General features: G+C 37.9%; 1 protein-coding gene and 1 non-coding gene across 2 annotated transcripts; one reads left to right on the top strand and one right to left on the bottom strand.

Annotated features, from left to right (window-relative positions):
* Nucleotides 1–3,847: 3,847 nt before the first annotated feature.
* TRNAT-UGU (transfer RNA threonine (anticodon UGU)) lies at nt 3,848–3,919 on the bottom strand. The gene has a single exon. It is a non-coding gene; the product is annotated as a tRNA-Thr (tRNA).
* Nucleotides 3,920–4,034: 115 nt separating this feature from the next.
* On the top strand, nt 4,035–13,422 carry LOC147497045 (protein-L-isoaspartate O-methyltransferase-like). Its single transcript, XM_086559799.1, has 4 exons — nt 4,035–4,268; nt 4,397–4,655; nt 11,767–11,934; nt 12,719–13,422. Exons 1-4 carry the CDS (start codon nt 4,071–4,073, stop codon nt 12,967–12,969), a joined length of 876 nt encoding a protein of 291 aa, XP_086415925.1. The 5' UTR covers nt 4,035–4,070; the 3' UTR covers nt 12,970–13,422.
* The last annotated feature ends 868 nt before the right edge of the window (nt 13,423–14,290 follow it).

Here is a 14,290-nt window from a genome sequence, read left to right as displayed (position 1 = left end):
AGTAATGATTTGGACTTCCCAGCAACAAATCGATGCCTAGCAGCATTTGTTGCAACCAGAGAAGCATAGTTGATGAGATTCACAAAAAGAGTTCCAGCAGTTGAACCAACTAAATTGTACTCACTGCAACGGGCCCTTCAACTCTTAATAATGGCATCTTTGGGAACACAACTGAGCCCTCAGTCACAACATATACTTCAACATCAGAACAATCAATATTCCTAAGATAATCAAAAAACCATCCTCACATCCCCTGCCGAACACCAAGCTTTGCAATTTCCCATGGGATGCCCATATCTTCATGATGGAAGAGTATCACCTCACATGAAGTCAGCTGGCCATCACCTGTATTTGATTCCACCAAAGGAAGAAGGGGTAATAAATGTATTTGGTGTTCATTAGGACCGGCATGGTATACGACAAATTATAGCAGCAAACAAAATAATAAAGAGTTGTGCAGACTGAAGACCACACGATTATGCTTTCTAAGCCTCAAGAGCTATGTGCCCATCTCCAGGCGATATCTCAGAATTATTCTTGATTATAGTTCCACTCCAAAATTCATGATTAGCATTAAACCAATATATTTTTGTTGTCACCTTCGGCTCCACAGACTAACTATTAGTAGAGCAACCTTGACAATAATATACTAGATAATACCGTAATCATAATGCAATAACGCTTTAATCGCTCATAAACGAAAACCGATATGATAAACAAACCTCAACCTTTCTTCGTATTCATTGTCAAACAACCTTAAAATTATTGGCATATAATTTTCTGCAACAATAACAGACTGTGACTATAAAGAAGGTTGACTGAGGCACGGATCGGTACGTTCTCTTTAAGGTTGTTTCGCGTCTGTTCCTCTTTATGCAGACATATCACGTCAACCCCCAGGATACAATAACCAGTTATTACTCTCCTTTGTATATTGCAGATAAACCAAAGAAGAAAAGGAAAAACAACGAGACTAATTTTATGATTGCCCAAAATGTAGTTTAGAAAGTAGTTTTGTATATACTGAATAGGCTGCTGGTAGAGGAGTATATATAGAGACCAGAAACATGGAGCACTAGGTAGATCCATTTTTATAGGGAACTGCTTCAGTTTCCCGATAGGGATTCGATTCTACAAGTCCACTACGTTTCTCTTTCTCAATCTATATCCAATTTTGTTTCCAAACCTATCAGGAAACAGGTTTACCAAAAAGAATATAAGGGATCAAAGAGCCCAAGCCCAAGTTCACTTATTGTTTTATTCAAAATAACACAACAATATCTCTTTAATATAGAAAGTGCCTATTAACAAATCCATATTTACAATAAGGCCCCTGGAACTTTCAAGAAAGTCCTTCCTACCATTAATTATATCTAAGTCCCTCCACCTTACTTGTATTCACAATTAGACCATTGTGAATTTGTTCTTCACTGTCACACCCATGTCTAATTGACCCAATGTGACATTTAACATCAATAGAGCATTAAGAAACTATTTCTTATACCGGTCGGGTTTGAGCTCAATTAGTTATGTCACAATTTCCTAATACATAACTCTGTAGAGTGGTGGGTCATTTATTAGACTTCATGATTCAAGACGTCCTACATTCATTACCCAAAACGTTAAGTCTAGTCTATGAATAGACATTACTTTTTTATGTCTCAAAGTAATAAATTTGAGACACAATGATTTTTCACAATTCCTCGAGTATAGGGATTAATTGGTAGAGTGAGATTTGCACACTAACCTTAACAGCGAATTTATAGTGTGTTCTCACTTTGATCCCCTCAGTGTCAGTCATGTGACTACACCAATATACAAACTTAAAGTTATACTCAAATAATTGAGATATCATCATCCTATTATATAGTAGTTATGTATATTACAGTCTTATAAGTGAAGCGTCCGACTTCACTCCTAACTGTGAGCATTCTAGGTAAATATATACAATCAAATCTCCCGCACAAGACTCTTCATATGCTTGATAGTTTTAATTCTATTATCTATGGAACTTATGGTTTCATCATATGATATTAGTTCACCCATATGCATAATAATAAGATTCGTGTATTTAATTAAACATCATCACGTATAATCAATAAATGTTCATATGTATTTTTTTTTCAACTTCAGTGATGAATGAACCATGGGGACCATTATATTGGCGACATAAACTGATTTTGTGATCTAGTATCCATTTTATTACCCAAATTAGCTAAATTAGTTAGGCGAGAGCGTCGTTCTCTTTGTGTTCATTTCTTTTTCTGGTAAAATCCTCATTGTTGAGTTCAGAAAGAAAACCAAAACAAGATGGCTCTCATGATCAACAATCCGTCATTTCCCTCTCTTATGGCATCACCATTAGACAATCTTCAGTCCTTTCCCTCTCTTACATCCTTGCCTCTTGTTCAACAACAAGGTTCAACCTTTGCTCCTCCACAAGGTCAGAATCAATCGGTTCCTACTCATCCCCATTTGAGCGATGGTATGGGTGCTGAAACAACATAACAATCTGATTTAGACCCACTACAGAGTAATGGTGTAGCTCCTCCTCCTGTAACTAACCAGACAAGAAGAAACTGAGCTTATTCTTTCAATCTAATACGAGTCATTCTTCGGATGTTGCTCTCAAACAGTTTGATCTTCAAAATTATTGAAGGGGTTGCTCAAGTCCCGATGGGTATAATTCACAAAGGTTTCAGCGACTGGCGAGAGTATGTGGTTGGGTTCTTTTTAGAGCATCGCCTCCCCTACAAAGTGGTCGAAGAATTCTTAAAAAAGAAGTGACGTACTAAGAGTGAGTTTTAACTGGTGTCGGATGCAGACCTGTATTATTTCAAGTTTCAAAATGAAGAAGATAGATGTCTGGTGCTGGAAGCTGGACCGGTTTTTATTGGTGGTAGATGTCATGTTATATAGAATGGTCACCGGAGATCGAAAAGAATAAAAAGACAATTAAAGCTATTCCTATTTGGGTAAATTTGCATGAGGTACCCAAAGACCTATGGACTGGAGAGGGATTGGGTTTCCTTGCTAGTAGAATAGGCAAACCACAAAGAATGGATGGCCTAACAACATCCAAAAAGAGATATGTGTGTTAGTTGAGATAAGTGCGGAATTACTTGAATCCTTCGAAATCAATATGGGTGGTGATGATGTAAGGAGAATAGTAGTAGAATATGGCTGGGTTCCTAAATTTTGTGGCAATTGCAGGAAATTTGGACACAAGACTATAAACTGTTTGAAACTAAGTGGGTCAGATAGTAATGCAGCTCCCCGTGCTGCTGAAGGGCCTGCTGATCCTTAATTGTTCTAACTTTGGTCTCCAAAAATAGAATGATTTAGAGAGAGAATAAAATAAATATTTAATTAAATTTTAATTAACTAGAGTTAATCAATAGTTAAAAAGTAGTGGATGTGTGGTGGATGAGTGCTTAGGAGACTCTTCACTCCTAAGTGCCAAAAAGCGAATTTTTTCTCGTTACTCCCTGATGTATAAAACCCACATTAACGGCTAATCTAGTTCCTTAATGACATCAAACAATAATTTCATTCTCTAACCAATTTCTATAAGATAAGGTGATTACACATATAGAAATGAGAAAACAAGAGTGAGAGAGTAGCAAGAAATGGGATAGTACATATTATTTTACTTTGTCCAAAAATGGGAATGCAATTTTGACAAATTATTTGCACCTTATAAATACACAATTGCTGTTTGCAGATGCAATAAGAAATAAAATGTTTAAATATGACAAATTATTTGCAGCTTATAAATACACAATTGCTGTTTGCAGATGCAACAAGAAATAAAAAGTTTAGATATAAAAACAAAGAGGCGGAACATTGCCCCCATGCAGGATCGAACTACAGACCTCCAGTTTACAAGACTGGCGCTCTACCACTGAGCTATAGGGGCCACTGCTGTGCTAATTATCCAACTTGTAAATTTATCGTTGACAATATTCTCACACTCCGTCACGTGCTGGTGAGTCAAACGGGTAGAGAAACGAAAGGACACATAAGACACACTTTTGATCTGACCTGTCAACATTTGCCGTCAACACAAAATGGCTTGCTCTCGTTCCTCCTCTTCAGTGCTTGCACTCTCCAATACTCTCACCTATTCTACACCTCATCTAAAGAAACATTTCCCTCTTTTATCCTTCACCACAACTACTAGTACTACTACTACTACTACCCTTCGTTGTAATCTTCGGAACCCAAATATTATTAAAAAACTCAGCCCTCTCTTGTTCAGAATGGAGGTATGCTTTCTTTTTCTTTGTTCCTTTTATTTTTTTTATTCTTTTATTATTATTATTATGTCGTCTGCATAAATATATTCCCCCAAAATAAATGAATAATAACAAAACGTTTCATGACAATTTTGCAGCTCTTCTCAACTGAAAGGAACAAAGAACTGGTGGCGTATTTGCAGGAGTATGGCATGATAAGGTCGAAGAAGGTTGCTGAAGTTATGGTAACAGTTGATAGAAGATTGTTTGTGCCTCATGGGAACCCACCTTATGTAGACAGTCCCATGGAAATAGGATACAATGCCACTATATCTGCACCTCATATGCATGCCTCATGCCTCGAACTGTTACAGGAGAATCTGCAACCAGGCATGCATGCATTAGACATTGGTTCAGGTATCTCATCCTCCGTTTCATTTTAGTTTCCATTATGATCTCTCGTTTTAAATTTCATTAATAAACCAATATTTATTAGTATCCAGACTTGGACCCAACAGAACTATATGTGCCATTGCAATCTCCATAGGCGATATGCCTAACTGTATTGATTTGGCTCATAATAAACCACCAAGAGAGGGAACCACGATAAACGCACCCTCAAGGTGTTGAGAGAGGACACCATGATAAGATTATAGATTTCCAAGGACAATGAAGTAACAGTCACCCAATTTTTTTCCTGTCTATCACTCTACAAATTGATAGAGTGGACCCAAGCAACTGTGAGTCTGTGAAGTTGGAAATGTTGAAGTCCTTGAAGGCCGGGTTACCCTCATAAGCGGACCATAACAACTCCTTCATATTGGTGAGTGGTGACGAGCCAGTCAAGCATATAGTTTTTAAACAGAATCATCTTTAAGGTTATGCACCAAAATGTCATCACTCAAGACCAGACCTCACTTTCTGCCATGTAATCAGCAATTAGGGGACACATTGTCCATAACTGTAGAGAAGGCGTAGGATTGATATCTCCTTTAATTAGTTTAATCAAGTGTTCTATGTCTGGAGGTTCCATATATATATTTTGGATGTTTTTGGAGTATCAGGGAAATGGGAGTATTCAATTCTGCTACACTGGCAATGTTAAGCATAATCATTTGCTCTGTAGAATTTTTACCTTTTAATTGTACAAGATTGAGTACATAGGAGAATTGATGGGGAAGTCTGGGCCGTACGACATCTGGCCCTATTCTTTTTTCCACCGTAAAACTTCATTGTTTGATATTGTCATGGTGCATATTCCAAAAGATTAATCCCGTATGATGTTCAATGGCGTAAAAAAGAGGTATACATTTAAGGCTAATGAGGAGAGTCTACAAAATGTTACGACTCCTTGGTATTGTTTTGCTTTTTGTTTATCCATTTAGAAGAGAGAGAGAGAGTGTTTGTACATTTGAATCGAGATGCTGGAAAATTTTGGTGGTGAAATACATTAAGTAACTGCACTCAAGCCTAGTTAAGATATTGTACAGAGCTTTAGAAGAAAAACCAACAAGTAGTGACCAAAATGCATTGCTAATAACGATCTTATACGATGGGCAGTTACAAGTGAGCGTAAAAGAACAAGAGAAACTAAGTATACACACTTGAAGATGAGAAAGTGAAACTAGTGACACATACATGCTTGACTTATTAAGATTCATTGCGGTCCAAGTAGAGCTAGTCAGAGAAGGATAGAGTGGTTCTTAGTAGGCACATTGCACTTCGAGGGCATAGGAATAAAAGATACTAATTCGGAGTGGAGGATAAATGATTTAAATTTCTATATAGTCATGGTTAATTAATCCTATTAAGATAAACAACGTGCCCAAATCTTTTATTAAGTAGTTTCTTTAGTTATTAATTACTGAATAGAGGAGTGGGTCCATTACCATTTCCTTCTGGGAGGATATTTGGGTGGGGGAAACCTCGCTTAAGGAGATATTTGGGGACATCTATAGCTTGGGGTGCAACAAGAAAGCTTTGATATCGGATTATTTTGAAAGGGGCAATGAAGTGGAATGTGGCACTTAGAAGGGTTTCAGTGATTAAGAAATGACACTTCAAAGGGGCTTGAATGATTGGGAAGTGGAGCACTTTGAGACTTCCTTAGATCTCATCTATCAAATTAATCAAATAGGGAGTAGATTCGGAGAGTTCGATACTTAAAAGTGGATTTGGGAAGCAAAACATGAGTTCAATATGAATTCCTTCGACATGGTTTTAGCCAAAGAAGTTATTATTGAATCTTCGGGGAATTTACCTTGTTGAATCTTTGGGGTGTGGTAAGAAAGTTGGAGAAGTTTGAAAGTTCATTTTCTTTTGACAAAAAAAAAGATTTGATACATCAAAGGGAAAAGTTTGTATAGGGAGTTTATGTATTTAGTAATATTGTAATAACCCCTAAGGGCAATTCTGTAATTCAGGTCTTTAGATTTATATAAAAGGGAATTATCTCATTAGAGATTTCCCCAAGATTCTCACAATTCTACTTGGTATCGGAGCAGAAATAAGAAAAAAAAAAAAAAAAAAAACCCCGACAACTTGCTTCTACTACCATCTCTTACCACTGCCAAAGAATCAAACCATCAACATCTTCCCTCTTTGGGGGTTCTTTCTTTCTCTACAAGGATCACTGTTTGGAACTACATAAAGGTTATGCCTTTATGAGATCAAGTAGCTAATTTTTTTAAAGGTGCCACCTTTACACTTTGACTATGATAATTTATTTGAAATGGATACATAGGGGGAGAGTCATGTTTCAGTACAAGGTCCTCAAGCTACTACCACACTTCAGTCTATAACCTCAGAGAGGCTGAATGGGATCAACTTTAAGACATGGTCTAGATCATTGTCCATTATCTAACTAGGAAGGGTGTGGAGGATTAGTCGATGGGACTTACGCCATACCACTATTATTCTGGATGAGAAGAAATACACTCAATGGAAGAAGCATAATAGTATGGTTATTGGTCGGTTGTTTAACTCCATGGATACACCAATTGTTCGGATGTTTCTATATCATGATTTTGTTTATGACCTATGGTCCTCTTTGAAAGAGACATACTCCAAAAGAGTAATGGCTCTCGTGTGTTCAAATCTATCGTGAGGTCCATTCCACCTCACAAGGTGATCGATCGAGAGCTGAATATTTTGCACGATTGCAAACTTCGTTGGGAGGAGATTGACCTTCATGAGGTCATTGTTGAAGTTATTTGGAGAAGCCGCGATGCTTGTTGCTAAAGCGTCTTGACAAAACGTAAAGTGTTTGCTTTTCTAATGGGTTTTAAGGTCCCGAAGTTTGAGACCCTTGGTGGACAAATCGTTAACACACGACCATTCCCCTCTCTGATGAATGCCTTTGCGACTATCGACGATGATGACAGACGAAGAAGTATTCGTCAGGCTACGTTACCATCTGCCACAGTTCAGGGTATCATTGACCAATCAGCGCTTGTTGTGGACTCCTCTTATCTTAGAGGTCAGGGACAGGATGGAAGAGGTCGTGGTCGTGGAGGTCGAGGACGCAGCTCAATTACTTGTTCTCACTGTGGGCAATTTGGACATGAGAAGTCCAGATGTTATCAGCTTGTTACTTGTTCTTACTGTGGGCAATCAGGACATGAGAAGTCTAGGTGCTATCAGCTCATTGGTTATCCAGTTGGTTTCTTTGAAAGATCTCAATCATCATCCTCTGGTAGAGGCCATGGGAAGAGTCCAATAGCTGCAATTGTCGACCTTCCTTCTAGTTCATTGAGTTCTCCAAGTGTGGCTCCTTCGACCATCCCATCTCTTGATGTGTATAGTCATATATCGGGACAGATACAACATCCTCAAGGCCAACTTGAGGCTATGTTGGGTAACCGGACTACACCTCCTACAGCTTTGACTTCTATCACCCCGATGTTTTCTGATCCCTGTCGAGTTCCTTTTTGTTCTAAGACTCTACATTTAAGGCACGCCCGTTTGGGTCATGCCAACTTTCAGCATCTATGTTCTTTACTACCTGTTTTGAGAAACTCATGTCAATCTAACAAATTTCAATGTGTTGTTTGTGAGTTGTCCAAACATACTCGTGTATCTTATATCTCGCACATGCATCGATCTGCTTGCCTTTTTGACTTGATACATACTGATGTGTGGGGACCTTACCCTGTCACTTCTTTTGATGGATATCGCTACTATATCACTTTTATTGATGACCACTCTTGTTTTACATGGTTTTATTTGTTGAAATCTCGGACTGAGGTTCTTCCTACTTTTCTAAACTTTATGCAAATGATTCAGACCCAGTTTGGTGTTACTATGAGGTCTGTGCGTTCCGATAATGCTAAAGAGTATATATCTGATGATTTTAAACAACATCTTTTAAAGAAGGGAGTCATTCAACAACTCACATGTCCTTATAGTCCAGAACAAAATGGAGTGCCTGAGTGGAAAAATCGCTACCTTATGAATGTTGTTAGATGTCTCCTTCATGGTATGCATGTCCCTAAACGTTTTTGGAGTATGGCTGTTCTCACAGCCACTTTTTTAGTTAATCGTACTCCCAGTAGGATTCTTAATGGCCAGGTTCCTTTGCATTTAGTTAGACCTAGTCTTCATCTTTTTTCTATCGAGCCTCGAGTCTTTGGTTGCATTTGTTTTGTACAAGATCATACTCCAAAGAGGACGAAGTTAGATGACAAGGCTATTAAGTGCCTTTTTCTTGGTTACTCTACTCAATCTAAGAGTTATCGTTGCTATGAACCCGTCTCATGTCGTATCATTCACTCTAGAGATGTGACGTTTTTTGAGAATATTCCTTATTATACTTCTCCCTCTAATGAGCTGGAACAACCTCTTCTTATTCCACCTGTACTACCTGTACCTGTTTTTTATGAGTCTACTGCACACCTACATAGTCACGGTTCTACGAGACAACTATAAGGCAAGGTGTACACACGGCAGCCCAATAGATATTATCTCCTGCCACAATCTTCCTCGCCCTCAGGTACTACTCTCCATCATGATTTAGTAAATCCAAATTCTGCTCTTCCTACTCCTCTCATTATTGATGATTTAGAGTTTCCAATTGCTAAACGCAAAAGGAAGCGGGCATGTGTAACTAAACACCCTCTTGCTCAGTTTGTCTCTTACATGGTATTTCTCCTTCCTAGTGTGCCTATCTTGCTGCCACTGATTCTATTAGGATTCCACGTACTGTTTCTGAGGCATTGGAGCACCCGTCTTGGAGAGCTGCTATGTTTATTGAGATGCAAGCACTTGAGCAGAATCACACATGGAAGATGGCCTTTGGGAGATGGCCTTACTTCCAATTGGTAAACGGGTTGTTGGGTGTAGATGGGTTTTCATAGTGAAATACAAAGAGGATGGTTCTGTAGAGCGCTACAAAGCGCGACTTGTAGTGAAAGGCTTCACTCAAACACCTGGAAAAGATTTTGGTGACACATTTGTTCCTGTTGCAAAGCTTTCTTCCGTACGGCTCCTTATTTCCCTAGCTGCACAACATCACTGGTCTCTTCACCAGTTAGATGTAAAGAATGCGTTCTTTCACGGTGACTTGACCGAGGATATTTACATGTCTCAACCTCCGGGTTTTGCCTTTCAGGGGGATTATTCTGGAAAGGTGTGTCGCCTTCTCAAGTCCATATATGGCTTGAAACAGTCTCCACAAAATTCTACTGTTTGTAAATGTACTTTTGCTCTTTTCGGTAATTAATCCTAATTTGAATGCTTTTGGGGTTAGTTAATTTGTTACTTAACTAGATGTTTAACAAGATTTTAGAGAGTAGGAAAATGCAAGTTTTGGAACAGTAGTATAGTGTAAGCAATATCTATAGAATGTAATAGTTATTGTTGCATTAAATTCATATTTCACTGTTTTGTTTGTCGAAGATCCACAGTTTTACGTGAAGTTCTTGTGAGAGTCTTTATGTATTCTGAGTGGCTTGGAGAGTGAAGGATGAGAATATGAGATGGACCTGTTTCTGCTAGCATTACAGCTGTTGGAGAAAATCAGTACCCCCCCTCCCCCCCCCCCTGCCCTCCCCCTCCTTTGCTGCTGATTTAAAATTTTTAGATGTGTTTACGTATGTAACCAATGGTACTGAAAGTACATGAAAAAGAATAAAATTAAACTCTGTTAGTTGAACAGGATCAAGTAAGTACCAGAAGCTAATTTCGATACTAGGCTACACAAACATACATGATCTGTTCGAAATGCCAGAAAACGCAATTGGTGAAATAATGGATAAGCTTCTTCTTTATTTTCGATATTGGCTTTGATTTGTAAGTGAGAGTTTGTAAATGAGAGTCGCCTAAATCTTGGATGTCACTATGAGTTTGAAGGGTCTATTTGGATTTTGATTTGTTGATTTGGGTAACTTATTGGATGTGTTGTTTGTTGCCTGCTCATTTGAAGAATAGCTTGCGTTTTTTTTCGTTCTCTTTTTAAGCAACCATCGCACTTCGTCGTGATATATTTATGTCAGCTAGATGTTGGTTTACTCATTTATTCTCTTTTGACGTAATGACCTAAAAATACAATGTACTTTAGTGTTTTTTACATTAAATGCAATGTATTTTTTTTCTTGCCTAAAAATACATCATACTTTCAGTTTCTTACGATCAATACAATCTGTCAAGTCTAATTGGACGGAAAATCAATTAGCCGTCAGAAATATGGTCACGTGGGTTGCACTTCTCTCGCTATTTAACCTATGACTAAAATACCCCCGAAAACAAATCTAATTTTCAACATGTGCCTGAATAGTACAAGCAGGAAAACTTGTCTATTCTCTCACGTAATCAAATTTTCAATCATCTTTGTCCGTGGCTATGTGCACGTGCTTCCATCTTCCTTCAGACATCCCACCCAAAGCACTCCATAACCATTATCTTCAATAACAGATTTTGAAAAAGATTCCCATGAACAACCCACACTAGACAAACTACCAATTTGAACTATTGATAATCAGGAACTTATCTCATTTAAACCGATTGTTTTGGAGCAATAAAAAACATCCAATAACAGAATCTATGTTGATGCCTCTATTTGGTTAAAAGATGTTAGGTTTTGGAGAAAAGAATTTTCTATTTCTGATAGTGGTCTTTCATGATAACAATCAAACAAACAGAATCCAGTAAGAAATTAACCATGGTGACTAGATTTTGGCAAAAAAAGAAATGGGTTTATTAGTTACCATGTGATTATGTGTTTTTCTTTGAGGGCTTTTTATATATTAGAGAAGAAGTGTCTAAGTTGGCTGCCAAATGGGGAATATGAGAGGAGGGGTGCAATTCACGTGGCCCCATCCTAACAGTTAATTGACATGCCATCCATCATTCATTTAATAGAGTGTATCAATTGTAAAGAATTGAAAGTTTGATGTATTTTTAGGCAAGAAAAATAATACGTTGCATTTAATGTAAAAAACACTAAAGTAAGTTGTATTTTTAGGTCATTATGTCTTCTCTTTTACTAGAAAACTGTAGTTTTGTAATATTTGGTTTTTTTGGTTTTCTGCAGGGTCTGGGTACTTGACGGCATGCTTTGGTCTGATGGTTGGGCCCCAAGGTTGTGCAGTGGGGGTAGAGCACATTCCGGAGTTAGTAGCTTCTTCTATCCAGAATATCCAAAATACTGCAGCAGCAGCACCACTGTTGAAAGAAGGCTCTCTATGCTTACACGTTGGTGGTATGTTCAAACCCATAGCTTACAACTTTTTTAGTACAATCGACAGAGATTCAAGGTTATAATGGAGATTGTAGGAATGACTAAGTGACTGTATCTCACTATATGTGGATGGTTGCCTGCCATTTGATGTGGCCAACCTCCTTTCTCGCTCTGTTTTTTGCTCCAGCCCAATTCTCTTGTTCCTGCTTTATGGACGGTTTGCAAGCATTAAATTGAATACGTCAACAATACCAACGCCTGATCTCAGTAGAACACTGTTACGTGCTAATTGAATAAGTCTGGGTTTAGTTGCTAATAAGTAGGAAAGAACTAGTCTTCTCCTGGATAGTAGGAGATAGTAGCAAGTAGGTTGAGTAAGTAGTTGTAACTCTTTCCTATTCTCTTGGGAGAGTTCGTTGTAATCAAACACCTATATAAGGTGTGGTGAATATGGAATAAGACATGACTTATCACGTATCTTAATTGTTCAACTCTTGAGTTGTACTGAGGTAAAAGGTTCCTCTATAAGCCTTCTATCAATTTTCTACCATCCTATCTCTTAATTCATCATAGGTTCTAGCAAACAAAAGAGGAACACTCCTCAGTATATACCAAACACTCCCTTATAATTGGAAGGTGGCCCTGTTTTGTCCATTTTATTTTGGGAAATACAAGATAAAATAACACGTCCATTTTATTTTGTGTTTTTCATGAAACAGAAGCTTTTGTGTGTTATGCATGGTGCAATTATATCTGGAATGTGAGTGATCTGTTATAATTAAAATCTTTAGAGGTAATATTTCAGATGGCAGGCTGGGGTGGCCGGAATTTGCCCCTTATGATGCAATTCACGTCGGAGCAGCAGCACCAGAAATTCCACAACCACTGATTGACCAGCTGAAGCCTGGGGGAAGATTGGTGATTCCGGTTGGGAACATATTCCAGGATTTGAAAGTCATTGACAAAAATCTTGATGGCACTATAACGGTCCGCGATGAAACATCTGTTCGTTATGTCCCACTGACTAGTAGAGAGGCTCAGCTGCAAAACTACTGACTGCAATTTTCTTTGGCATTGCTAAAAAGCATGTGGTAAAATATACATCTCCACTTCTAGTCTGGATACATGTATTTATTGTCATCTTAAAAGAAATCAACAAAAGCATCCACCAATCGCTTCTGCTGATAGATTATTACTACACGAATACACGAATATACATGTTTCCAGACTAGGATTGGATTTGAATATTATGGCACATATTCCATTTACTCCAGGAAAATCAGCTTCTTCAACATTTAAGTAATGCTAAGATGAAGCCTTTTGTCCTATACAGAAAATAAGAATAGGTTATGGGTGGTATGTTTCTCCATGACGAGTTTTAGCTTTCTTTCTATAGCTCACCTTGTGTACACAGCTCACTCAGGTGCTTGTTATGTGCTTGTAAATTCTCTTACGAATGTAATATTCGGCTAGTTAGCAGCAGCTTTCCTGGGTGAAAGCACCAATTAATCTTTTGGTCCTGCACAATATCACCAGTGGTTATGGTCACATAATCTGCACTGATGGTGTCTTAGTTTCCACGCGTGAATTTCACCAATTTCTATCAGCATTTAGCAGGAAGGTACCAATCGACTGAAGCTGCCACATAAACAGAAGCTTGGTGACAATGGAAATAATTCTCTATAAAGTACGTATTCATTCGAGAATTTCTCGTTGCGTTTTCAATATTTCATGCTCATTTATGCTTGAACCAAAATATGTATTCATTTGCATATACTCTTGTTGTTTAGATTTTCTGTACAACAAATCTGCAATTTCGTGGATAGCGCATCACTTGCATGGACTTAAAACAGGCAGGGACTAGCGATCTTGTCATTATATGATTTTTGGTCCTTTTATTTATGGCGGTCATGCACCATTCTTGTTGTAGGGCCTAGAGATAAGTTCTCTTTAGTGGTGAGGGACTGACCTTGGCATTCAGCTTACAAGTTTAGTTTGATTTGCTTTCTCATTTTTTACATTCTTCAAGCTATTCCCTTTACTAACAAAGATTAATAATAGTGTTGTCAGAACCCTAAGTTCCTTTGATTTGGTCAGCCATTAACTGATATCTCATATATGAATGTTAGGTTTTTACCTGTTACGAGTCACATGTATTTTTAACTATCTGAATAGATCTACTGGTAACTTCTTCTCGTTCGCAGTGTCCACTGTCAATTCGTCCAACGATATATTCTGTCTTCAAAACATCAAGTGACAACACTGTAGCATCTTTTCTATTAATGTCCAACAGTAATCATATTTTTACGAGTTTTTTTATTTTCTTAAAGCCACAAACATAGTGAGTTGGTTAGAGAATCCGCCCTGGCAATGCCAA

Source organism: Coptis chinensis, chromosome 5 (assembly GCF_015680905.1).
Source record: "Coptis chinensis isolate HL-2020 chromosome 5, ASM1568090v1, whole genome shotgun sequence".
Classification (NCBI taxonomy): Eukaryota; Viridiplantae; Streptophyta; class Magnoliopsida; order Ranunculales; family Ranunculaceae; genus Coptis; species Coptis chinensis.
Note: the sequence above shows the minus strand (reverse complement) of the source record. Positions and strands in the feature narration are given on the sequence as shown.